Source organism: Bombus pyrosoma, linkage group LG4 (assembly GCF_014825855.1).
Source record: "Bombus pyrosoma isolate SC7728 linkage group LG4, ASM1482585v1, whole genome shotgun sequence".
Lineage (NCBI taxonomy): Eukaryota > Metazoa > Arthropoda > Insecta > Hymenoptera > Apidae > Bombus > Bombus pyrosoma.
In genome coordinates this window covers 10,398,847-10,426,609 of record NC_057773.1, presented here as the reverse complement: position 1 = coordinate 10,426,609, position 27,763 = coordinate 10,398,847, and the positions used below count along the sequence as shown (strand labels likewise).

Here is a 27,763-nt window from a genome sequence, read left to right as displayed (position 1 = left end):
TCGCCGTAGGCTGTCTCTGCTTCTTTTCTGGTGTTGCCCCGTGCACGTTTCACGGTTAATGTAGCTACCAACCAACGGACTCACCCAGTCCCTGGGATCTGTCCTCCTATCTATCACCCTCTGACCTCCCGTTTTCATCCTTCGTCGCCCTTTCCACGCCTGTCTATTTATCTATTTATCTATCCATCTGTCTAGCTTCCCATCTATACGACCCTATCGTTATTTACGCTTACGTCTTTCTTCGCCCTCCCCCCGTGGCCAACGTTTTTGTTAGCCTGTCTGAATCTACTCGTTTTCTTCTTCTTTTCCGTCACTCTCCTTTCGATGTTGCCCTGGAACTTTCACGAGAAGAAAAAGATTCACGCTGTGAAAGAAAGCTTGTGTATCGCGAGCTCATAAACATAATCTGAAGGATGTACAATTCAGTGGGAGCTTCCCTTGAATTTAGTGAAAAGTTTTTCGTCATGAAAATTACACGACTAGGAAGGGAAAGTACTGTTATATTGTCAGATAATTACGAATCCGAAAATATGTAATTTTTCTTCGTTTTATTATCATTTTCATGCGAATTGCTTTATTCGCACTTGTATGGTGTAAAGATTACATGACTTTATGGTATTAAAGATTATACGATCTTCTGTTACTATTGTAGCGTTTTTCTAATTGTCGCTGCTGTTTCGAGTATTACCATTTTTTGTATCTTTGAATAGATATATATGTTTCTGTCATTTTTACCATTGACAATTACTTATTTGGATAGTTAACTCAGCATTATCATATCGCGTCATTTTTCACACAGTTATATCTTATTTCCTGTTCAAAGAATTTCGATTATATTTTGCTAGATACAAAGTTGTGAAGTTAGAATAATCCTACGGAGTTTTCGGGATTCTATTGGAATTTATTCTCTATGCCGATCATTTTGTATAGTTCGCGCGGTTGCGCCCCGTCTCAATATTGGATCCAACGAAGTTTTCTCGCCAAAACTTTCGATCCTCTGCAAATTACGAAGTCCGTCTGAAGCAGTTCAGCCGTGAAACATCCTTTCGCCAATTTTTATATCACAGTGGAAGGAACGTTGAATATAAAGATACTCGGTAATACCTTTGTCTCTCAAATAAATTAATAAACCGTCTCTACGACTCAATTAGTCGGCTTTATGAAAAATTCCTCGGTCACATCGGATTTCTACTTCTACTTTATACGAATCCGGACGTTTTCTCATTTCTCTTTTAACTGGATGAGATCCGCGAAATTCAAATCCATATGTACGCTCTAAACTTTACGTATCTCTGCACGTAGGCCAGTTCTTTACTATGTTTGTTTGCTTTCGAATCGGCTCGCCTAACTTTCTACTTAATCGTTGCACGGGTATTGCTACTTTTACCTTCGTTTCTCAGCGCTATGTGCTACAGTGCACCGTTGCATTGCAGTGTTATGTAAAACAATTTCCCATTAAAATTCCTTCGCTTTACCTCGTGTTCTCCAGAGATAGTTCGGGAATTAGTGTTAGATTGTCTAGAAAATTCGCTGCAACAATCAAAAAAGGTTCAAAAATCTACCATCCAACAACTTCACGCGTCTTTTCTTGAAAAATTGTACTTCTTCTTCACTGATGAATTCCTATTTTACCTGATAATTATACACAAATTAATCTCCGGCTGTTATGCCCTTTTCTTAAATTAACCCGCGTTTCGTATTTTTCTCCAAAGTTTGCCCAATTTTCTCTGGTTGGCATACAAAATTCATGATACTTTTTCCAATTGATCCAAGTAAATCGGTACAAGTTCAACCACCGTTTCATTTCGCAATACGATAAATACAAAGAATGGTGCACCCGTCACACAGAAATAGACGACGGTGTAAAATAGTTTGTTCGATGCCTACGGTGTAACTTCATCTGTATGTTAAACAGGAACGCGTCCTTTCGTCATTGGCATTATTTGGCCGGGGAACGTAATGGGCTTTAACAGATCAGTAATATTTACATAACTACGCTGATGTCGTGATTTAAAGGACAATTCGCCGAAGATAGCAGAGTCTCCCGCGTGGTCGGCGCTTCTATTTTCCTAACCAGTTTCTCTTGTCGTCACGATTTCGCGCGGTAAGTTGAGGAACGACGCTGACGTCTTAACGCCTAGCTATTACGCTACGATTCATGTTTCGCGTTGATAACTTCTGTATTCGTCACCGAATCAGGTCGAAAAGTACCTTTCAGCGTAGACGTCGCCTTTCACGAAATTGAAACAAGATTTCAGGTCGTTTAATGAAGCAATTAGAAGGAATAGGGCACGAACGTTTATCCAATGATTGCGTTTGCTCAGTAATTCTGATTATTTCGAGTAATTTTGGCTACAGCTTAATTATTCTCGGTTCGTTTCAGTGTTGTATTAGCTTTAATATTGATTTTGCGAGAGAAGATATTTGGTAAGGTTAAACATTGCCAGACGAAAATGTGGAATCGCTATGTAATTATTCCGTAGAATACAAAAATTAAAAATTTAGAATTCTCTTATCATAGACGAGTATTATAGTTAAGGATTTATCAAATTAAAGGGTATGTTATTTGAATGTAGATACATGCAAAACTCATATGTCACAATACGTAAGAACGTAAAATTTGAAGTCCCTGCAGATGAAGTTCACGGTGAAACTCGAAAACTCTTATCGTTCCTTCTCATCCCTTGTTTTACGAATAGCCGGCGTGTCTTATAAAATGGTGATTAGCAGTGGTGCGACTGAAATTTCACGAGGTGTATGAGAATCGTTTGTCCTTTTTCTTGTCTCGACGAGTACGTTGGCGCTGGTGGCAAAGTGGCTACTTATCTAAGTTGCAGGCCAGTCAGTGACAAGGAGCGAGAGCGGAAAAAGGAGAGAAAGAATGAATGGCAGGAATTCTCCGCTAGTAGGAAAAAAAGAATAGAAGGATACAAAGGACCGGCGAGAGAAAATAAAAAGCGAGGATCTGTTGTGACTTCCATAAAATCCGGAAAGGGTTCCACGGGACATCCAAGAAAAATTCTCCACGAACATCTCGCGAGATTTCTCTGAGCTTGAAAGCATTCCAAGTCTTGTGTTGCACTTCCGCGGTGTCGACACTTTACTCTCTTTGTCGGCGTTTGTTGTGTGAAGTGTCCGCAACTAATGAACTGATTTTTCGAATCAAAAGAGCGTATCTTGATTTTTGTTTCTTCTGTACAAATAGAAATAAATAGCTGGGATTTTATTATATTTCATTCGCTTTCTTATCTCTCGATCGATATCCTTCCTTGAGTTTCGCAAAAGGGTTTTGGCAGTCTGGAAATGGCATGTTACGTAACTGTACTATATTCGATTGAAATCCATCCGTAGTTGATTATGTAACCTGACAGGCTCGCCGAAAGCCCACAAATTAAGTTAGTTACACACTGCACGGTATGCAGAAACGATCGGAACGAACCTAATGATTTCGACGCCACTGTTCCGTACACGTTTCATCGACCTCATTTACGTTCGTAAATTACAGAGTATAATTATAGCAAGTCTAGATCAACGATACTCAGTCATTCAAATTTTCAGGAAAATTCTATAGCACCTCTGCCATTATATGTATATCGTACGGCTCAAATTCCCGATATGGTCGTTATCGTGATTATTATCGAGAAATATCGTCGCTATTATTATACTTTAATAGAAAGACGAAGAAGTAGATTCAATTTTACTCGTATTATTTTATGATTACGTTTTTATTTCAACGTTTATTATTTGACATGAACGTTTTCTAGGGCTTCGAAATTATTTCGGTAAAACGAATTCATTTGGATCGACTCGTTCCGACATAGGCAGCCGTTTCACGCCAGTGACATCGATGGCATTGTTTCGGTATTTCAAATTTAATTAACGGAACATTCGTTATATGAAAATTCTCCACCTCAAACATTTCACACCGCGCCAATTATATTCTGTATAAAATCGTTTTCTCTATTCGCACCAGGCATTGTTCGACACTGTTCTTCTCTGTCTATTCTTTCCAATAAAATCTGCAGTAAAAACAACTAACGAAACCTTTTATCATCAAAGGACACTATTGACAATTTCGAGTAGAGATATTAACACTTCACCCGATATTTCAACCTTATACTCCCTTCTCCAGTCTTCCCAACTAAATTTACACGAAGATAACTAACGAAACTTTTTACCATTAAGAAACATTACCGATGACTTGGAATAATATTATTCCAACCATTCACACGATACTTGCTACCTCAAAATTGGACAAAGTTATCTCCATACCTTCTTTCCTCTTGGCGATAAATTACAGCTTTCTCACAATCTCCGCCTCCTTTCTAAACACGGAAAAACATTGTGAAATTTGCTAATTCTCGTTGGGCTCACCGATATTTTCGACTCCCAGCGCGTTTGCTTTGCTCTCCTTACTCTTCTCGTCCCGGTTGCACACATCTCCGGTATTTTTCCACCATTTATCGTATAGAATCTGGATCACGCCCTTCTCCTGCAGCTCGAGAATCGCCAGAGATATTTTATCCCTCCAGGGCGAGCCTGCATATAAAACGGCTTCGTTAGGCTGGTCAAGCAACCGGTGATCCCGTCTTTGAAGCGTCCCGACTTCAGAGAAACGTCTCGAGAAGGTGAAATTGCTCCGACTGGTCCTTCTTAGTTCCCCGAGGCGACTACGAAACGGAACGGAGAGCTACTGGATCTCTTCCCTTCTCTCTTAATTCTTACGAATCCGCTCATTCAAAGCCAAAAGACGTACGACAGCTTTCACCCGCAAGCTTGCGAGAAAACTTGCGAATGTTCGTCACGCGACCGACGATTCGTTATTAAAAACGGATCCAAGACGAGGCAAAACGCGGACACGTTATTCCAATTAAGAAAATTGCTTAGCGACCAGTCTTGTCTGACTATGTAGCAGCTCCATGTAACTTTCAGCCCGTTGAGAAACCGAATTACACGGATTTAAAACTCGGACCCAGTGTCGTCTCCGCGTTAATTAAATCTCCTTCGACGGAAGAGCGCGCGAGCGACCAACTTCGCCGAATTTCGCAACGAAAACGTCGGATCTCTTAGTCGTTGTGTTTCTTTCCGTTTCACAGTTATTCAAGCGCGATTTTATACTCGGGCGAGCTACAAATCCTTAAACTTTACGGTATTTGCCACGGAACTCTGTTCGCGCCTTTCTTTCTCACCGCTTGCCACTAAATTCCGATGCAATTTCTCGCGCTGCAAACTACCGCCGCGCGATATTAACAGCGAACGATATTTACGTGTTTGTTTCGCCGCGTAGCAAGTTTTCTTACGTGGTACACCGCTCGAACGGTACCAGGCCGGCCATTATATCGCGAAAGTGAAGCGTTCGACACGCTTTTGTACGCTTGCCAGGCTCGTTGTTTCTATTCACAATGCATGTGTGTTAATTAAGACCGCAAAACGTTAAACGCGAGAACAAAACGCGGCAACGTGGTAGCATAATTTTCACGAAGTTAAACATTTTGAGGGATGTTTTATAACGCGAAGAAACTTGCTTGCATTGCAAACCGAGCGATTATAAAATATTTTCTAAATAAACAATTATGAATTTGTTACTTCACGGGGAAAGAGAATGATATTTTCTGGCACGCTTCATCAAGAATTTTTCTATTTCTTTACACAGGGTAGATATGTTGGGGAAGAGTGAATTTTTCTGCGAGTATAAAAAACGAGAAAAAAGAAAAGAAAATGGACATTTCCTTATGATTAGATCGAACCGCAGAAATAGGCTTCGATTGTTTTCCGATATTACCTTTCGGGGTGGCAATTCCGTAACCTTTGCTGTCCAACAGGCCGCCGATTTGCGTGAGGTTGCAATCTCGTTGCACAGCGTAATCGAGCATGGTGGATTCCATCAGGAAAGCATAGTCACCCTCGAGCACTCTTTTCACTCCGTCCTCGTAGCTTTTCACGAATACCGATGGCGATTTCGTTTCCATGAACTCCCACATCTTTTTGTATATTCCAATCTTCGAGTCCTGTTATTGCAAATATTACAATTATCGTTTGTCTGTTTGCGTGTGCGTTTCTTAAAAATGTATATTATATCGGAACTACAGGTAACTCGGTGCACTGTAATCGTATACTAATTTTTTATGAGAGGGGATCCAATATCGCGACGTGTTTTCTGTTTAATTGTTGCGCAACTGGTTATTTTCATTTCCATTATCATTTGAATATTCGTTTCAAACAAGCGCAGAAGGAATTTAATTTCGAATTAATCAAACACGTTTGTGAAGCATAAGTATATCCGTGCTGTGTTTTCAGCCATTTAGAAATATACAGTGTGTCTGTTTTATCTGGAAACACGTAGATATCTCGAGAACTACGAATAATACGAAAAAATGTTTAAAATAAATGTTGCACGTTTTCGAACGCTAGATACATATCATGCCGATATTTATTATACTTTGCAATGATCTTGGAAAGCCATATGGAAATCACGGTTATATTTTAAATGGGAAGTATATCTTTTTATTCCATATTCTTGTTACTCACATCGAAATATTTTCGAAACACTACTCGTATTTTTTGTATAAACTACTACCGAGGTATTAATTCTGCCGGAGGATAGAGTAGTATTTAGCATACACACACACACACACACACGCGCGCGTAATCGGTTCTTTTTCATAGTATACGTAGTATATATACACCCCGTGGTGGTAGGTACATCAGGTAACGCCAATGCCTCCGGCATATCAAATTTAGGATTTAATATCTCGACAGTGGTTTATGCAAAAAATACAAGTATGTGGTGCTTTGAAAATATTTTGATGCAGCTTATAAGGATATAGGATAAAAAACGTAATCTGCATAAGACTTTTCAAGGTTTTTGTATCACCCATAGTTCTCGAGATATTTACGTATTTGCAGATGAAACGGATAAGCTGTATGTATATATTCGTGTATATTTTTTTCAGGAGTATTGGTCACGAAATAACGAAGAGGATACAATCGACGCTACAAAGGATGCCTTTTCAAATTTCTCCGACCGCGTTTCCAGTCATTCGAACACGGCGCGTGCCGAGTTTAGTAATAACGTACGTCCTGAGAATAAATCAGTGACCATGATGGCGCGCAAAGTGCTATTCCAATATCGCGATATTAATATAATTTAGCGGGTACGCGTTGTTGAAATGTCGTTTCGAATTTAATAACGTTAAAAGTCGGCGTTAAAGGTTGGACATTCGACGAATTCGCCGGTATGAAAGCTACCTCCCGTGATAATTAGTCGAATTTGTCTCTCATTATGAACGGTATGTTTATGGTTTTAATATTTCGAACGAATTATGAATATACGCGCGATTCACGTCCAACAAAATATCCGTAAGACGCGGTTGGAATGCGAATGAAAATCGTGGCTCTTGCAGAATGCTAGTTGCTACGTAGACAATGAGCCACGTGGCGTTAATTAATATCAATGAATTTATATCTTTGTCTCTGTATTGGAGAAGAAGAAGACCGAACGTGAGACTACGTTAATCCTATGATTCTATTGTATATACGAGAAGAAAGGGGACAATTATAAAACAATGTTTGTTCTTGTTCTTGTCCTTATTGTTAGTTTTTGTTGCAACATAAAAAATTTTTATTTCGCGTATCTACATTTACATTACTTATACTCGGCATTTTTCCAGTCTACCGCTCAAATTCTACAAGAATTGGCTTAATTTACCTAGTTTGATCCTCAAGTATAGAATTTAACGCAGGTAAGTTTCAACACAACTGTGTCAAACTTTGCTTTAGTTGCTAACAACGTGTTCTAAACTTTTGCGTATCTGCAGAGATGTTCATTAAATCCGTCACTCACAACTTCTCGCATCTATTGATTTCGTATTTAAATTTCGTTTTAAACAATTTGATAATCTTTGATACTTACTCTGAAGAACGTCATCGTACTTCCACCCTCTAAAGTTCCATAGGAAATCTGCGTTTGTTCCGCGAGATCTGCCGCGTTCTCGATCGGCGTGATCATCCTCTCGACAGTGAGGAAGGCAGCCAAGTTCGCCGTGTAAGAGGAGATGATGATTAACGTGAAGAACCACCAGATTCCGCCAACAATTCTCGTGCTGGTTGCCTGATAATGACGATCGATAGGCCTCTTACGTAATGGAAAATTGCACCCCTCTCGCGAGCAATTCCTTCTCGGAAATCGTTCGAGCCGCCTCGAAATTGCAACCCTTTAACTACCGACCAAGTGGAATAGCGAAAGAAGAAGTTGTTATTAGCCAATTTCTTTCATTTTTTTTTTCCAAACCTGGTGCGTATAAATTTTTCACAATATCTATCATGAAATTTGTGTCATTCTATGAATTCTTCATACTGTTAAATATTTATTAACACCGAAGTGAAGTTCATATTTTCTTTATTATCACTATATACTTTTTCAGATTACCTGATAATTCTGTTTATTAAATCACTATGTTTTAATTTGTTGTTTTAATTAATTGTTAAAGTGGAAAATGTACGAACGCCGAAGCTTATAAAATTCTCCACTTACATTAAAGAATTTAAGAAGATTCAACAAATATAACGTGATGAAATATTGACGACGAAACATTGTATCGAAATAACTGGCGTTCGTCTGGCAATCGGTTTTCTTGCGAATGTCGCCTCGATATCGCATCTCCGTGCCCCGGAAGCCCATAAAGAGCCTCGACGATCAATTGAAACCACGTCAGTGGAGCATCGAGGTCGGGAGACGATTTAAGAGCTTCGTGTCTCTGCTACGTTCCACTCGAAGAATGCAATATGCGGTCTCATTTGCACCCTTCTGAGCCCACTAATGGCATATTTCGTTCCATTAGCCGTGGTACCAAGTAGTTCGTGCTAACGATTACCGTGACTCGAAACATTTCTTAATATGTAATTCCTTCCACTTTACGATATGAAAGATGTTATTCAAATTGCCATGTAAGTAAGTGTTATACTTACTTTGTGGTAAGTATACAAATACTGATGCGAGCTGGTATGTGTTTTGCAGCCGCTATAGATCTTTCAAATATCTTCTACAAAGTATAATTTTCCTTGCTTTAATTTTCCTCTAGAAATATTTATAAAGACATTTGGCTGTTAACGCGAGGAAAAGAATGAAAGAAATGGAATAGAAGTGGCTGGTTTCGCTATACCCACAGCAGTAGAAAAGAAATTGCCCGTTTCTTGATATTTATTCATATCGCCAGCGGTGTCGAGGCAAATATCTCGCAGACTCGAGGATTACGCTGCTCTATTTTCTCTTTCGCCGTGTCACATCGGCGATACGACTTGGAAAATCTCTCGAACGATAAGTTTCCAGCGAGAGGAATTCTCGCGGTACCCGTGCGGCGCGAGCTTCTTCCCGCGCTTTCCCGTTTATTCCCGTTTTATTTCAATGAAAGGAGGGGATCGTGATCTCGCTCGAGCACTCTCGAATCCGACCTTTTTACGCGGATGTCTGGGATTCATCGAGCTCGCCGCCGCGTAGAATCGCCATTCTCCGCGAACTTCGCAACGACAACCCCGCATGTACACACATGCCACCAGAGCCGGCTAGCACCATATGTCGTACAGGTGTTTCTCGTCTCGTTAGAAACCATTTTCACCTCGCTGGGTATTATGTCTGTGACCACAGGGAAGATTCAATTCAGTGGAAAAGGGTATATAGTAAACTCTTGGCGCACGAACAATTTCTAACTGTGTGTAATTCGGTACAAATTGGATTTCTTTTTGACTATTTCACATCTGCTTGGAAAATGGTGTTAATCGGAAGGGTTTCTAAAATAAATCTTATGCAGTTAGAGCGCTCTTATTGCTTTGCAACTACTTAGTGGCGGGTTTCGAAATTGCTACCAAGCGTGTAAGATGAATTAACCGCATCGTGGATCATGTAACGTTATTACATCAAGCTCGAGGCAAATTTTCAACTTACGCCCTATAAAGCATTTTAACCCCTGCTGCGAATGTAGCTTCATAAACAGCTGTTACGTGCAGTTTTTATCGCCGGACGTGGCACTTACGACGGACATGGCGATTATAAAATATGTTGTTGCAAAAATATATCGTTCTCGAAGTTATCAACTGTCTCATCGAACGTTTATCGTTCCATTTATGCAACCTGCTAATCTATCAAACTTCGCACATGGACTAGAAAAGATTAGAAACGAAGATTTCCCATAGAAATCTCGACTACCAGAGAAGTTCGTTGTCGAATTCTACGCGAAACTACTTGCTCCACGTTCAAACTTTTCCCGCGCAAAGAGGACTCACTTTCCCGAATGACGTGCAGAAATTTTCTTAAGCCTGCGAATGAAAACTTTTCAAATCGTAAGAAATCTGCTCTAGCGGGAATTCCGTTGGACTTAGTCGGACTAACAGGATGAAGGAGAAGCTGTCAGCTTCACGACGGAAGTGAGGCGAACGAAATGTAAGGTGCTTGGCTGCTATGTGCATGCAGGGGTGACATGCGATCTCTCGATACTCGATCGTTCTGTTTCTATCGAGATTTCCTGTCGTGTTCGTCGGTGCAACTAAAGTGTCCACGCTATTTCAATTCGTGCTACTTGAATGAGAAAAGATCTTTCGTCTGCTTAAGATCCTGCGTAATCGATAACAAAAAGAGATATCGTTAGGGTGAATAAGGCACTTTGCTCTTCTATTCTCAACGTGAAGTTAAAGGGCATACTAGACAAATAGAACGGTGAACATCCTCCAATTTTATCCGCGGATTATCTGAACGAATGTATCTGTTTCCTGATCTCGTTGTGTCCACGTTTAGAGTCACACGATGTACTCATATGGTGCTTGAAACATTTCTGCGCTTTATACGGTGTTTCTCGTTTGTTAAATAGGGAAGCTCGTTAGACTTCGTTCCAATTTATGGCTCGAGGTTGATGGATCAACTTCCTTTGAAACTTTTCGAAAAATGAGACCACTCGCTTTCACGATCTTGGAAATATAATGAAATATTAGATAAACACGAGATTCGAAATACTCTGTCTTTGTATTACGCTCTATGGGGTGTTTTTGACTCAAACATAACATACATTAAGTTCTCCAGGAATCCAGTTTAACAAACGGAATTAGAAACCTAATTTCTCCAAAGAAAGCGCATCAAAAGGGATGAAAACACTTCCGCTGAGATTAAAAACAACGAAAACTAGTGTCCTCAGAAACGCGAGAAGAAATTAGAGAAACTGCATTCCCTCGCCCCTTCCCCCACCCTTCAAAACGGACCGAATAAGACGAAACAAAGAAACCAGAAAATAAAGGCCAGAGCGAGGGCAAAGCTGCGTTGTTTCCGTAATTGTTTGGCAAATAAAACCGGGCTTTCCTGTGGCCCGGTCCTAAGCACGCAGTTAAGAGCACGCGGCTTGTGCCTCCACACTTGCTACCTTTATGACAATACTACGAATTTCACGAGGTCGTTTTAAATGGTCACCTTTATGGCGGATAATATCGTTACAAGATACAAGTTACTTTACAGTCTCGTGATATCGTTGTTAGCTCAGCTATGTGTCTCGAGATGCTTTTAGTCGATTTTAAATCACGAGAATTCGCGTTACCGCATTGATAATCGCCAACTCTATACCAATCGCCCCGAGCTTTTTCATTCGTCGGATCTGTACTGTATGTATCGCGAGTTTGACAACTTATAAAATTTATGAATCGTTTCAAAGAATCGTTCTTCTAACAATTCACGCGAGTGTGTCGTTTCTTCGTCGAATAACGTTGCTTGTATATTCATACATTCGAGATGAATGGATTCGTAGAAATCAACGAGCTTCCGATTGTGTGTTACGGAGGTTTTATTTGTACAAGTGATTGTTCTCGACTGCCGGACTCTGTGGTGACACGTTTACCTTGGGGTTGAGATCGCTGCCCTGTTGCATAAGCGTGCCGACTGTAAACCAGAAGCTGTTGGCCAGGGTGAACTCGTTGACCGTTCTCGGTAGAGGAATGTCGTCGCTGTCAGGATCCAACGCGCTCACGTGACTACCCTGATGACATCGGGACCCCCGCCAAGTGGTGCGAAATTTCAAGGACAATTACACAAGCTGTCCGTAAGTAGCTAGCGGTTATTCGAGCGATCGAAAGGGTCGTGAGTATCGAATAGGATTGTTCAACAATGCGACGTTTCTGATCGTGTAGATACTTTGAACGATGCTACAGATGACTAAGAATCTCTATTATGGCTTTAGAATAATTTTCAGTATCGTAACAGTGATACAAAAGAATTTCCAATCGCTCGTGCATACTTCTGGAAATTCATAACAACGTTACACAATTAATTTTGGTAACCTGAATGATTGAAACAATTTTTAAGAATATATTATACATTGAGATATTGCGAGGACTGCGAATATAACTTGAAATTTAATAGATCAATACGCGATCTAATTATCATTTCTTCCACAGTCTTGATATTCGCTAAAAAAAACTCACAAATATTAAATTTTGCAGTTACAGGGCATTGAATTTTAAATTTTGAATTGAAAATTGAATTTTCATTGCGAGAATTGTCAAATTCTTCTGAAATATAAACACTCTAAAGTTACTGTATTGTACTCTAATTAGGCCAATATTGGATCCACAATTTGAGCACCATATTTCAGCACAGAGTTCTACGTATAGCTGTCAAGCACTGTAATGAATCCATATCTTCTATGTATTATAATTATCAGCTCATAACATCCATTCTTGGCCTTATATCATCGGAATATAGAAATCTCTTTATGAACAAACAGGATGTGAAGAGTTAGCGTTTAAATGGTCTTCTAGATTGTCCTCGAACCATTGTAAATTTTAAAATCAATGTCCCTATCAGAAACATACGACGATACGATTTCCTTTATATGTATCCTCGCAATACATCGTTCAATACCTTACTGGTTTTAGTTGCATTGCGTTAAATACCAACGACACATTCATCCATTGATATATTTTCTCAAACTTGCCGAAGATTTAAGAAATTTTTGTATCTCATCTTAATTCACAATTAAATTATAACTTATAATGTGTAATACAATATTATATATTCTGTATGATGATGCTTTTTCTGCGCAAAAGAAAAAAATTGAGATTGAAATTTTAATTCGTCTATTTTTTCACGACACCTTTCTGCGTCGATTTCACTCGATTCAATTCCATAGTCGATTAGCACCACTCGACGAGAGCCTACCTGTAGCGGACATTTGCAGCTTGGGCAGGGTGTCGGTTCAATCCATTCGTAAGGCGAGAATCTCGCCACTATCCAAATCGTTAGGGACACCATCACGTAAGCGCCCAGCATGGATAACCAAATCTCCACGGCGAGGGGATTCATGAACGAGAACAGCCTCGACGGCATTCGCCGGGAAACCTGCAGCAATTACACGTATTTCCGGATTACTAATCCCCGATTCTTCTCTCTCTATCTCCCTCTACCCTCTTATCGCCCAGTAAAGCCCAATCCATTTTCTCATCTGCCGATTTTCCCCTCGTTTCGTGGTCCCCAGGCGAAATCTTTCTACGTCTTTTCCGTGTCGTTTATTCACGATTTTTTCACGCGGAAAACCACTTTTTCGAGGATAACTGTTTCAACTACGTTCCTCTGTCAGCCTCGTGAATAGCGACGCAAGACCATCCTTTATCTCGCTGAGAAATCGGAGATTCCGTTTCCTATTCTTTGGCCCGTCACTAGCCACGGAATACAATAGCCGGTCTCAGCATACTGCAGAAGCTTAACCGGTAGACGGATTCCTTTATCCTTTCGTTTCTCTTTTTTCTCCGGTCGTTTCACCCATCAGACGAAACTGGAGCGCGAATCATCGTGATTTGGGCTGCGACTCGAGCGAATATGGACCGTAATACGGTTCGTCTCTAGCCCAGCGCTTTCGAATGCCATCGAGAGTCCACGGAAACCGCCGACAATCGGTGCTCCCAGACGTGACAGCTTCTGATTTCTGTTATTCGCTCGACGAAAGATCATCGATAAGTATTGGAAGATGGATCCGAAGGACCAGGTGGAACTAAATCGATAGCTGGATTCGCAAAATTGTTTGTGGATTCTGTAGAATATCTGCGAATTTGTCGATCTTGTATGAACAAAGAAATTGTATTCCTGTTGGGTGTGCCAGTTTTCTTGGCCAAGCATCGTCGGGGTAATATAGAGATATAAATAAGAAAAATATATTGCATGAGGTCATTTAGAGAAATTGAGAGAAAAATATGAAATTCGGAGGGAATGTTAATGGATCCCGAGATTATCGATAGAACATTAATAGCGGTAAAATATTAATATATTATTCTAGCACGTTTATTTCGATTTTGTTTTATCTTGATAAACCGATCGTATTAATTCGTTACGCATATTAATATTTACTTTGTATCATTTTCTTTAACTTTACTTACACATAAAATGATATAAAGCCAAGTGATATGAAATCGAACGACGTTTGAAGGCTAGATATGGTCCGCATCGTATTTTCTACTTTTCTTATAGCTCTCCAATAAATCTTCAAACGACCTATATTTCTCCAATCATAGAACATCCTTTCAAAGCTTTAGAGCGGAATACAACTGAGACACCTTGTGTACGACATTCTTATCTGTTCCTTTCGATTCGACCATCACTCCACAGAAATCCCCTAAGAATCCACAAACTTCGGAGCAGTTATAAAAGGAGCGGGACAAGGGTCTGCGCTTAGTCCGGGGTCCTCGTGACACAAAGTAATTGAACGGCAGAAATAGCCCAGTGACGGAGTATCTCGTTGAATGTACCTTGGGGTTGAGCCCGCTGCCCTGTCTGAGGAACGTGCCAGTGATAAACCAGAAGCTGTTGCTGACGCTAAACTGGTTCTCGACGATGTCGCTCTCTGCCAGACACGGGTGTGGATTGTTCCACTCGTACGGGCTGAATCGAGCCATAACGAAGAGGGTGAAGCTCACCAGCATGTACGCGGCCAGCACGTACAGCCAGATCTCCACGGCCAGCGGGTTCATGAAGGAGAACAACCGCGTTGGCTGGCTGGAGGGCACCTAAATTACGTTACGCTACGATTTTAATTAAAACGGATCCCATGCCACTCTCCCGCCGTACGGCGGGCCTTTTTCTCAGCAACGTTCTACGCTGGCGAATCGATTTCATCGAGAATCTCGTCTCTATCACGACTCAATCCAATGCCGTACGAAGGGTGCGAAAGAGTTTCACGATGATTCGTATCGCTTGGAATCGTATGGAATTGATCGTAGAGAAAATATAATTTTCAAGATTTTTGTGAATCTTTGCAAAGCGTGATATACTTGTGAGCTGCTCAAAATCCATATCGATCGATTATATAAATCGAAAAGTATGGGAAAGTGGCGATAGAAATACTGTTTTTGTAAATTTTCCTTAGAAACGCCGATCTTGTATATAGTTAGTGAAATTAAGATGCTTACGGATCGTGGAATTGATCAGTTTGGATTCTGAATAGCTCGTACGAGATCGAGATTCTCGAAGATTGGTATATGTATACTACATTGCATCGTGAATGGAAGTTACAAGTTAGTTCATCATCATCGAATACACGAACGATAACAGCGACTCACCTTAAACAGAATTCCGATACCGAGATTCATGAACGGCTTGGTGAAATCTATCACGCTCTCCCGAGCGTAATTGATCGTCATAGACGCAACAGCCAGGTCCGCTCTCTGTGGGCAAAAGGGAAATTTCTCGCATGAAAACGGAGAGTTCTCTGTCTAGTTCTGCACGTTTCGTCGAACACGATCCGTCCGAAAGTTCAAATGGAAAATACTCGAAATTGAAATTCATTGAACGATACCTCATCGGTATTGTCTGTGGCTACAACTCAAAACGAAGATTCTTATATGCATCACCCTCGGCATAATATTTTTTAGCAGCAGTAAAAAGAAGGAAAGCGCGGGCGTTGTTTATCGTTCGACGAAAATCATCGACAAAGACTCGCCTGGCAAATGTTCACCTAGGCAAACGTTTGCCTTGCAAAATAGCGAATGCATCTTTTATGCACCAGAACCTGGTACAGTGAGGTCACCGGCGATGACGTCTTTCCTTCAAGACGATCTACTTACGGACCTGCCGGTTTCTGGGTTAAGGCGGCAGGCGCTTTCATCGTGTACAGATTGCCCTGCATCTTTTATGAACCGGCAATCTTCGAAATCCACCGTCCATTTGTATCGCAGTTGCGGTTAGACGTACGAAATACGGCCACGAGCCATCCGCAACCTTGGCGCCCCAAGGCGCGACGCTTATCTTCCTACCACAGAAAATACTCAGCTTTTTCTCCCCTTTCATCGTGCATTCTCGCTTTTATATGTTCAACCTTGTACACGAGCGTCTCTGTTGCTTTAAGTTACGTCTTTTGTGTGGTGCGTCATTCGGTGGATGCCAGATCAAATACAGGACCAAATACTACTTAGGTCGGAGACCTTCCCAGTTTCGTTTGCTCGCCCGTAGGATGAAATATGGTATTGCTTCGATCGAATCATTCTGTATTAGATATTACCGTTAAGAGGATGGAATTATATGTAATAGAAATTACAGGGAATTCAGCAGAAGCTTAATAGAGGAGTACATTGCGTTGCAATAGCGAACGACTAACGGCGATGTAATTAATTTCTGTTGGATCTTTAATAATTCAGTATAATATCGTGTGTACGGAGAGCTTTGCCGTGGATTAAATTGGACGAATTTTTGCAACGGGACATTAATATTCCAGGAAAATCCTTGGTCGAACCGATCGATAGTAACGGCCGTGGCTAGATGCCTTTATAAATTATCCGACGGCTGTTAGAGCAGTCGGCTACATGAGATTCTAACTTAATAACCGTGTCCTTTTACAATTCAGATGTCATCTGGTAACATCTGCCCGATGCGATGGTCTCTATGAATTGGAATATCCGATACGTGGCTGCCCGTTAGAAAACGCCAAATTAGATGCTCCTCTCAGGCTCCGAGCATGCATAATGAAAGTCTAGACGGGATGGATTTATTACGACAGCATCGGGCCGCTATTTTGCATATAAAATTGTCCGCAGCACTTCCTCCCGCGTCTGTTACTTTTTCCTTTCCTCGCTCGCGAAGACATACAATTTCATCGAATCACCTTGGTAACAGAATGCGCGCTTCGAGCAAACATGATAAGATATTTCCTCTTCTGTGATAAACTTTGCATTGACAGTCGAACAATCAGCTTGTATACTGTGTATTTAGGTATTTTGTGTCTGTCCGAAAGCGCTCTTTTCGCGAGAAACATTAAAAATCCGTCATTTTGAAAGATTTGGTGGTTCTAGAGTTGAATTCAAGCATATATCGAAACCAAAAATTTAAATCTCTAATTTCTGATTTACGTTTTCCAATTTTTAGAATATTCCTTCTATCCTTCATATTCCGCTTTTCTGCTCTCTACTGTTGTTTCACATCAATTTCACGATTAATCAATCCACCGTAGCATTTTGACAACTTTATACACAGTTTCTGTTTAATATCGACCACGAAACACATAACGTCAATACAATACAAAATACAATACAATACGACAAAAATAATGAGTTTTCCGAATGTGAGGAGATGTTTACCTTTTCCATAAGTTCCCTAACGATGCCATTCCATTCCTTAGTTTTCGGGTCGTAAACGCCGTACATATGATCGGGGACTAGTCGTATGGCATATTGGAACCCGACCTGACCTGCGATCCACTTTAGCAAATCGATGCAGAACCCCTCGAACCTTGCGTTTCCCGTCAGATTCTTGTCTTCTTTTACCATGACGTACGGTTTCTCCTGCAAGAAGATAAGATTCCTTTGATGGATCACCCGCACGCGAATGTCGCAAGATAAACAGACAAACGAAAGGGAAGAGCGAAATGGAAAAAGGAAAATGGCAGCCACGAAACTTGGCTAGGGGATGGAACTCGGCTTTCTTTTACCCAAGGAGAAGATTCTTATTCAACGATAAGAACCGGCATCGACGGTATGAAACGTATAGCGTTTGGTATCATTCGGCGTTCTAATTCGAACGATTCGGATGGAAGCTTCTAACTCTACTTTTCTCTCTCCTTCTCTCGTCCTTTTCATCTTGGAAAATGGAGAGGGCGGGACTACGTCGTATCTTCGCGACGATTCCTTTCTGACCATGGAACCGAGTGAAATTAGTTTCTTTCGAGGTAACAGGCTTTTCTGCTTCTGACCAGTAGGAAAGGATATTCGAAAGGTAAATAGTAACGTCGTTATATTTATTATTGAGAGAAACGACGTCTTGAAAATTATTATTCCGTTGAATAATTAATTTAGATAAAAAACAGTTTTGAAGAGCGTTGCTAACTTTGTTATTTCTTATGAAAGTAACGCTTATATATAATATAATACAATATAATTACCATTTAAGGTCATTGAAGAATTTTTTAAAAAATTGAAAAGAAATATGTAAGGACCAATAATGTTCTTCGAGATTATGTCTCGTTCAGACCATAAAAATTTTATAATTTTATATTTTTTAATTATAGGACTAGAAGGCTGATGAAACGTGAAAGAGAATTATTATTCTCTCCTCTATTGAGGGTGATAGAAATTATATAGTACAATATAATAAAACTTATTACGAACTTGTTCACGTTTGGTACAAAGTACTATATTGACTCGATGATGTCGTACGGATAGTGTTTCATAGGGAACGTAATGTGGCAGGCGCTTACACGAGCATCCTACTAATTACCTCTCTCGTCATAACGACCAGGGTGATATTAGTGGCGGTGGTCTCGTAAAAAGCACCAACGTCGGTCACGTTAACGCCCGATCCGGGCTTCCATTCGCCCACCTTCACCAGCTCCTCCTTCTTCAGCTTCAGCAGGTCGAGTTTGAAGTTATTACGCTTCCCTTCGTTGAATTCGATATGTCCGGTTAGGCCGTGTAAACCTGCCTGCGAACAGAAATGTTCGTAACCCTAAATTCCACGCCGAAATCATCCTTCCATTCGCTTTTCTTCCATAAGTTTACTCGATACCATTGAGAAATTGTATAAGAAAGTACGAAGAAATCCTATACAAAGAAAAAATAAAAAGAGAATTTTGTACATCTCAAAATTTTTCTGCAAATTTCTCGCGACCAAGATTTTCCTGAATTGAAACATCATTCTCGTTAGATGAAAATTTCACCGAACATTTCCGCAACAATGGATAGCCAAGCTTGCGGACTTGTTTTGTGTGGCATAATTAATCGCCGGATCGCGACTCGACCGCTCCAATTCTCCAGCGCATAATCACTCGATAATGAGACAACGTGTCGTTGTTCAATGTTCCAGCAAATTACCAGTAGTCTCTCTTCAACGTATCTTCTGCTCTTTGCTTTTGCACACGAACGATCATCGTCTACAATGCGGGTACGCGAAAGAACTTTGGAAATCCTCTCCGTTAATTACCAGCCGGGAATCGCGGTCTGCTTAATTTACGAGATGTTTTTTTCGTAGAATCGCCAGAATTGCCCGGACCAAATTTCGACCAATTATATCTTCCGACTAGTGTTTTTATTGGGCCGGTGGTTCGAGTTTCACGAAACAGCGTAACCCAATTTCTTCGTCGTTTCGAACAGCTATCGTTTTCGTGGTTCCACGAACTTCGCGGGAGACAATGGGAATTTAATCTCTATTCTTTTCTGGTTTTTCTCATCACTCGAATCTATTGCAGTTTCATGAATTTTAATTCCTTTCTTTATAGATTATTTTCTTCTTCCAGGCAGCGTGGAATTATATAATCACAAGGGGTCGATTCTAAGTCTTCCATAATATGACGCGCATGTTTTCCGAATCGTATTGGAAAGCACACCGACCGGAAGTGACCTATACAACGAGCATCGTATATCGCGAACTGCTGTTCATCCAGCAGATTCGTCTGTTAATTGCTTTTGCATCTACGTCCATGCCGGTGTAAAATCGTGAACCCGTTTTCACGTACCAACTGTCCTGGAAACAGGAACACGCCGATCTTTCGGCTGTTTTCGCCTCGTCGAATGCTTCGGGCAACTTCACTTCGAAGGTACATTGACGACTTGAATTAATCTCGAATAAATTGGTACTATATTTTCTGGTACAAGTATTTCATAATGAAATTGCTATTTTAATATTTTATGTTCCATTTTTTTTTTTTTTAAGGTATATAACGCGTGACAGGTAATTCGAAGCTGTGGAAAGTGATTTATGAGAAGGTGTTTCGGAAAATTTATATTTTTGACAGATAAAAATATCACAGCTTCTGTTTTCTCACTTTTCTAATATTACTTAGCATACAAAATACCTCGTGCGTGATCAATTATATCTAGACTACGAATATTTATGCAAATTCATATTTCAATTTGTTTCACCATCTAAATATTATACGAGTACCTTGGTTATATAGTGAACATGCATTTATAATATATTCTATACATTTTTGAACATTTAAATTATGCATATATGCATAAACATACGCAGTTTCGTCGGACTATTTGTATCTTTAATTCTTTAGCCAGAGATAAATTTTAACAGTTGGACTTATACTTTCATTGCGGCTCCTATAAATTTGGTTGCAAATCTTCTGCATCGCGTGCTATATTTTAGCTACCCGGTCTTTTATCCTCGCCTAGCAACGCTTCACTATAGACAGCAACGAAAACGTGAACAAGAACTTGCAAAGTTATATCATCCCTGTAAATTTCTCTCGAGCTTCGCGAGCTAGGCGAGGTCGAGGTTATAGGTAAACACTTTCGTGTTTGCTCGAGGAAAAATCAGGTTCGTGGAAGGAATACCGAGCAGTGGAAAAGCAATATCGCTATCAAAAATCTTTCGAGACTCGTAAAATTTGATTTTCAACTTTTTTTCGAGGATGCACTACAATGTCTTTTTGAGAGCTCGTTGACCACTGGATGTCTGGCCACAGACGACCGCTTCCCCATTGACGCCCGGAACGAATATTTGCTCTGTTCTTGGAATCTTTGTGCAGTTCTATGTGTATATTTTATGTTTTATTTGTAAGTTTATGAATTTAGAACTTTAATTTCTTCCAGATTTTGTCCAAATTGCGATCTGTAAATCCTTACCTCTAGACTGGTGTCATTGACCAAATCTGTACTTGAATATGACGCCATGGTTGCTATTTCTTGTACTATGTGTTAACGATGAAATGTGTAGTTTTACCTGTGACACAAACGTCACAGTGGCTCGTTTATTTCACAGAGAGACCTCATGTTTCAGATTCGTTTGCAAAGATTTCAAAATATCTCGCTTATCACTGGCTCGGTGTCATCATCCGCTCCGCGTAACTTCGTTTGACTGCAATTTGTTTAGCCAATGAAAAAATTGTAACGTGGCACGGGTCCGGTTATAGTTTGACCACGCGGAACATATATAGAACTAACTAACTCGATAAAAGTCAGTCGGTGTAACGTACTAGATTGTATTAAAAAAGAATCGATAATTTACAAAGGTCTGCAAAATTGTGATGGAAAATGTGTGCATGAGAAAAATATTTTGAAAAAAGTCACCACGATTCCCAGGATCGCTGTTATTCGACAGAACGAAGCGAATTTTCCCGAAACTTCCTCTCGAAAGTTTGTCGAAGAAAGAGAAACTTTATAATGGAAGAGCAGAAGAAAAGAGAAAAAGTACCTGGCTAATATACAAAAAACTACTATTGTATAGTTTTGTGAATTCTATGGCACACGTTCCCCGGTTCGAGGACCTGCAACCTATTTCTGACGTGATGTCGTTGCGCTCCCGGTTTTCTTTCACTGGCATCTGTCAATACGATTTTTATGCCATTGAAAATGTACAGACTGATCGAAGGGGTCATTCATCCTGTCGTTCACTTCCAAAAATAGCCGCGTCGTTTTGCATTTCAATTTTAGAATCTTCGATGACGAGAACCCCCGTGTGAACCGATCAACCTGACGAATTCGATTTTCTGTCAGACGTCTCGATTTTCTATTTTTCACACTTGGTGCTCGACAATTCCCAAATTTGGATTAAACAAAAATAATTTGGCCCAAATGAAAATATTTCATGAGATTTTTCTTCCGTTTAAAAAGTATCCCAATCAAATTCGGAGAACGAGGATATTAAGCCGCAGGGCAACAACATTTATCACCGAGTAACAACGAGCGAAAGTAAATAATATCGAACGATTAAACGTCATTGATGGCGTTATTTATCGAGCAGCTATGGGAACAATCAACTTATCCCCTTATGGCGGATTTGGAAGCGCTCGAGTCTCGTTGCACGACACGCCAGTTATTTCTGCGCATCGGCGCACTGAATTTCCTGTTCATTTATCAAGGAAACTGTTTAATTTACGCCGAATATGTGTGGCGCAGTTCATTAATCGATATTCAGCCGTATAACGAACGACACCCGCTCTGTGATTTCATCGATGAATCATGTGCCACGTGTGCCACGTTCCTCTTTGTCATGACCTTTCATAACGTGCACCAAACTCCATTTGAATACTTCGTTTTTAATAATTTTAAAACTTAATGAAATAATTTTACTGAAAGAGACGATGAATGTATTTCGGCGACAGTTTTCAGCTATTTCTCAATGAGATTTGTATATACCATGAAAAGATAATGCACGCAACTTGATTGTACAGATTGATTAGCATATTCTCTGCGACTGAATGCCATTGTTTAAACAATTAGTTAGTTTTGTATTAGTTTTCCATTATTACCGAAGTCCATTGAAGCAACCGCATTGTCCATACCGTTGCTATTCTTCGACCGAATAACAGCTGAATTTTACTGTTGAACAGCTGGAATGGCGAACGATTTGAAATGGTAAGTTCATAAATATTTTATAAATAAATATTTCTTCGTTTTTTTTCAACCATAGATCGGTCGGTATGTATGATAATTGATTTTTTTAAAAGCTAAAATAAATTATTCTAGCACTTTTGTTTATCCTATTTCACGCAGTATTTATATTCTTTCCTAAAGATCGTGTTTTATTTTTTCATCTTTATATATCTGTTTACGAGTCCAATGCGTGAATTGGGTTATTTAGAATCTCGTTTAATTTAACGCGAGAATGCAATAGGTAATTCGAACAAAATTAAAACGGGCCACGAGAGAATTGTTTGTTGCTAACCTTTCTTTATCAAAACGTCCGAATTGCGTGTTACCTTTGATTAGGTTTCCCTTAATAAGCGAAGATAGGATCTAATTCTAAGCTCGTTGACCAGAAATGTGTGAGTCTTTGGATCGTTATATTGGTTGAACTTGCCGGAAATTTGACGTCGGAACAATATTCACTTAATAAACCTGGCCACGAGCGTTGGCCACGCGAACGTGAGCTGAGATCCTTACGAGGTCTAACACGTGTTACTCGTGTCATGGCAAGAGGACAGTCGTGCAGAACTTGGACGTCGAAGGATGCAACCAGCAAACAGAATTGTTCGAATGAATCGCGGGAAATGGGCTGTGGAAAGATGTGTTGGAGGGAAGGGTATAAAAGGGAATGATTGGAGAACAGTGTCATGGTTGATGAGAAATATAGTCTTCCTGGAAGATTTGTCGAAAGAAAGGTTGATCAAATGAACAAAGCATCAAACAAGATTAATAAATATTACCAGAAATGTTATATAACGTACCTTAGGAAAGTATTTTAACACTTATCATAAAAAGCTTTTATGTATGTCGTATTTGTAAAATAAAACGTTTTGAAATTTCATTAGCATTGTATAACGAGACACGACTGTTATGATTATATTGGTAATATAATGAATATTTGACTATGTACATTTTCATATTTATTACAAATTTTATTATTAGATCAAATTTATAATCAAATATAGCCAAATGTTGAGTCTCATAAAATGAGGGAAATGAAATTTCAAAGCGTTTCGAATATTTTCACTAGCAACTGTATACCGTAAACTTTTTTATATTTGAAAACAATTATTTCGTTAAACAAAACGTAATAAACGCCCCTCCCCCTCCCCAGTTAATAGCAATGATTTTAAAAATATTTTGAAAATTTACGAATTACACAAAATTCAGGTCTCTCTCAAACAAAATGTCAAACAAAATTACAAAATATTACACCGTATCAAAAACAATTCTACTTGAAAAAATCTCCGAAATTACCATCGACTTCCTGTCCTTTCATGATCCCATTCTCCTTTTAAAGCACGCGTTCCCGAACGTATTATCCAATTTCTGCATTTCCTAAAACGCCATACGAACGATCGCACAAATATCCGGAAATCCTTCGAGTCCAAGGAGCAGAGGGGAAAAAGATAATTCGAGGGCCGAGTTGCCCGACGTGACATAATTCGGATAAGGAAGGGAGGGAAATATATGTATACGATGGACAGGGAACAGAGTAAGAGAGAAACTCGAGTATGGCTACGAGGGAAAGACAGACGGAAGACACAGGGGGATAGGAACGGTCCATTCGCCGTAGCTATTTACTAAATACGCTGTTCAATTATTCATGTGTTAACGTTGCTCCGTCTCTCCGCGCACGTTTGCGGCTTATCATTGGATGCCTACCAATCCGGCTGCTTCCAGCTGGAGGAACACTTCCAGCCATTTGTCGGGATATCCACGATTTTCTCGTATTCTTCAGGCTCGGTGCATCGTTTTTTCCGCGCAGAATTTACTGAGCTCCCCGTGGCTTGCGGTATGACACGGCATTTGCATTAGACGGTCATTCCCTGTTGCATCTAGCTAACTTTGATATTCTGTACGTGATGTGCAAGGTTAGCTGTTGTGATTGTCCGTGAGCAAGATCTTTAGGAACATTTTCTATTCCGAGGAATTGAGTCTCCAGGGAGAGCAATTTCATGGTGATATCGATGTTGTTTTATTTTCCTTGAAAGACCAAATTTCCAATATTGCTGCGATTATTTATATTTAATATTCGTAAAATTTTATTTTAATTTCTTATCGTTGTACTATTGTATTATTGTAGTAGCTATTATTAATTCTTAGGTTTCCAATTAGCGTAGACGTTGATAATTAATAGTAATTTTTCACATTTCTGGTCACAGGGCGTACGCTATTTCTTTTATTATTGATTCAACTCGTACAATGCAACAAAATCTCGTCAACAATAGTATACGATATTTCCCATAAACATAGTGGTCAGTGTTTTATTCAATAACTACTATTATAACATTTAAGCCATTAATTTGTAACATTTACATTATTACTTTATAACATTTAAGCTGTCACTTTACAACATTAAAGCCATTAATTCATAATATTTAAAAAATTCATTTACAACTTTTGATATACTAATTCTTCACAGTTAAACTATTTATTCATAACAATTAAATTGATTATTTATAACAATTACGCTATTCATTTATAACAATTCATTATTAATCTTAAACAGTTATTCGATTAATTTTTAACAATTATACTTTTAACTTATAATCATATGCTTCCATTGGTCGAAAATAATTAAGCTCTTAATTTATAATAGTTAAAATGTTTGACTGTAATAGTACAATTATTTTCATCATAAACTGGTATTCAATATAAGTTAACACAGTTCTAAATCAAAAACTAGTACCACAGAAGTATAAATTTAGTTTTAGCTTGTAAAAACTATTACAATTATAAAAATGGTTATTGTAGTTAATTGTAAAAAGCGTCAATTCACAGTTAAAGCTAAGAAATTATTAAATTTGATCGTGTTATAATGAAAAAATTATTTTCTATAATATCAACATACCGTTACAATTCTATTGATCTTCCGAACATTAGGTATATAAGGCATGCACGACCCCGTGCGAGCTCATTTGTGTTTGAGTTACCGTGCCGTAAAGGTCGAAGAAGAACATTTACGAATTAAAATATTTATTTTTAACGTCTAAGCCATTAATTTATTACATTTAAACTATTAATTCATAACATTTAAGACATTGATTTATAACATTCAAACTATTAATCTACAACATTTAAACCATTAGTCTACAACATTTAAGCCATTAATTTATAACATTTAAACTATTAATTAACAACATTTAAACTATTAATTAACAACATTTAAACTATTAATTAGCAACACTTAAACTATTATTTTATAACATTTAAGCTATTAATTAACGACATTTACACTATTAATTAACAGCATTTAAATTATTATTTTATAACATTTAAGCTATTAATTAACGCCATTTAAACTATTAATTAACAGCATTTAAACTATTGTTTTATAACATTTAAACTATTAATTAACGACATTCAAACTATTTATTAACAGCATTTAAACTATTATTTTATAACATTTAAGCCATTAATTTATAACATTTAAACTATTAATTTAGAACATTTAAACTAATAATTTGTATAAACTCAATGGCAATGCAAAGTATAACTATTCAGCGTCTACGGATGGTATGTAATTCTTCGTGTCTACTCAAAGCCAAGAAATCAACACTGTATTCATGGAATTGAAGAAACAAGTGCAATTTAATCGAAGGCAGCGACGTTTCATCATCCATTTATGCGTGCTACTATTAGTAAGTTGCGTGGTTTGGTTTCTCCGAACATAAGTTCAATGTTCCAGTATGATTATGTGGATTCATATATTATACCTATTGTAATTAATAATTTTCAATACACGCTACTCCTCTGTTTTAAAATAATTTTACGTTTCCTTTTCCCGATGCTTAAAAACTCCACGTAAATGGGACACGAGCGTATTTAGCTCCCCGTGGTGGGTGCCAGTAATTGGTATCGTTTTCCACATAATGATACATGCAGTATTATTCTGAGTATTAGGGAATTAATGTAACACTAATTTTAATATTAGAGGTAATTGGTACTGGAAAACGACATATTAATATTTCCGAGTATTGCTATTTGAAAAACGAAATCAAGCTAAAAACTGTTTTAATATAGTAATCATCCAAAATTGTTTTGATGACCTAAACTGAACTAATACCCCCCTTCCCCCCTAGGAGAGCATCGTGAGACGTCGTGGAACACCATGGTATGCGTGCGCCTTGTCCTTAATTATTCATAATGTAAATACAGATGTTAAGTGCATTGTGATTCCATTCTGTACAACGATACTTATCCATCTTGGAACGAAAAATAAAAATCTCTTCTCTCTTCATTCCCACGCTTAATACACAGAAAAAATTGTCCTTGAATATCGAGACCGATGCGTAATGTTAAATAACTCATGGGCGGGTCTCTTGCGTAGTCACCTCCTCGTGGTGAGACCTGGTAATTGGCATCGTTTTCCAAAAATTAATCAGATGATTAATCTTTGTAAAACGATGCCAAGCCAAGAACTACGCTAATATAGTCCAGTTTGGGTCACCAAAAGCCGCCAAAAGAATTTTGGATGATCTAGACTGGACTAACATCCCCCCGCGGGGGCACCGTGGGACATCGTGGGACACCGTAGGACACCGGGGGATGCGTGCGTTTTAGCCTTAATTAATCGTAAGATAGATATCTATGTTAAGTACATTGTGAGCACATTCTGTACAAAGATACCTATCCATCTTGGAACCAAAAATATAAATCTCGTCTTTCTTGGTCCCCTCGCTTACGACATTGGAAAAATTGTTCCCGCGATTTATCGGTTCACGATCGCTCAGTTCTTTCAAACTGCCGCGTGGCGTACTCGCTCGCGCGTATTCCGGGTACGTGCGGGTCAACGTGCACTGGACAACTCTTTGGATTCGTAAGTCGCCCCAAGGACACCTCTGTCTTGGTGACTACTCGACAACTGCTCGTCGTTTGCCGCGAATCGCGGGAGTTGTCA

At 39.1% G+C, this 27,763-nt stretch overlaps 1 protein-coding gene across 9 annotated transcripts in view; it reads right to left on the bottom strand.

The window, feature by feature from the left end:
- LOC122566456 (glutamate receptor ionotropic, kainate 2) overlaps positions 1 to 27,763 on the bottom strand; it is a 148,067-nt gene that overhangs the window by 5,658 nt on the left and 114,646 nt on the right. For 7 of the 9 annotated variants that reach the window (XM_043723698.1, XM_043723696.1, XM_043723699.1 and 4 more), the window contains exons 9-15: positions 18,725 to 18,928; positions 17,590 to 17,793; positions 15,580 to 15,684; positions 14,770 to 15,027; positions 7,913 to 8,110; positions 5,783 to 6,008; positions 4,375 to 4,539 (exon numbers count right to left, since the gene is read on the bottom strand). In XM_043723698.1, coding sequence (XP_043579633.1) covers positions 4,375 to 4,539; positions 5,783 to 6,008; positions 7,913 to 8,110; positions 14,770 to 15,027; positions 15,580 to 15,684; positions 17,590 to 17,793; positions 18,725 to 18,928 — 1,360 coding nt within the window. Of the gene's footprint in view, positions 1 to 4,374; positions 4,540 to 5,782; positions 6,009 to 7,912; positions 8,111 to 11,870; positions 12,009 to 13,189; positions 13,370 to 14,769; positions 15,028 to 15,579; positions 15,685 to 17,589; positions 17,794 to 18,724; positions 18,929 to 27,763 lie in introns of all 9 variants that reach the window. The other 2 variants (XM_043723704.1, XM_043723697.1) reach the window with 2 other exon arrangements.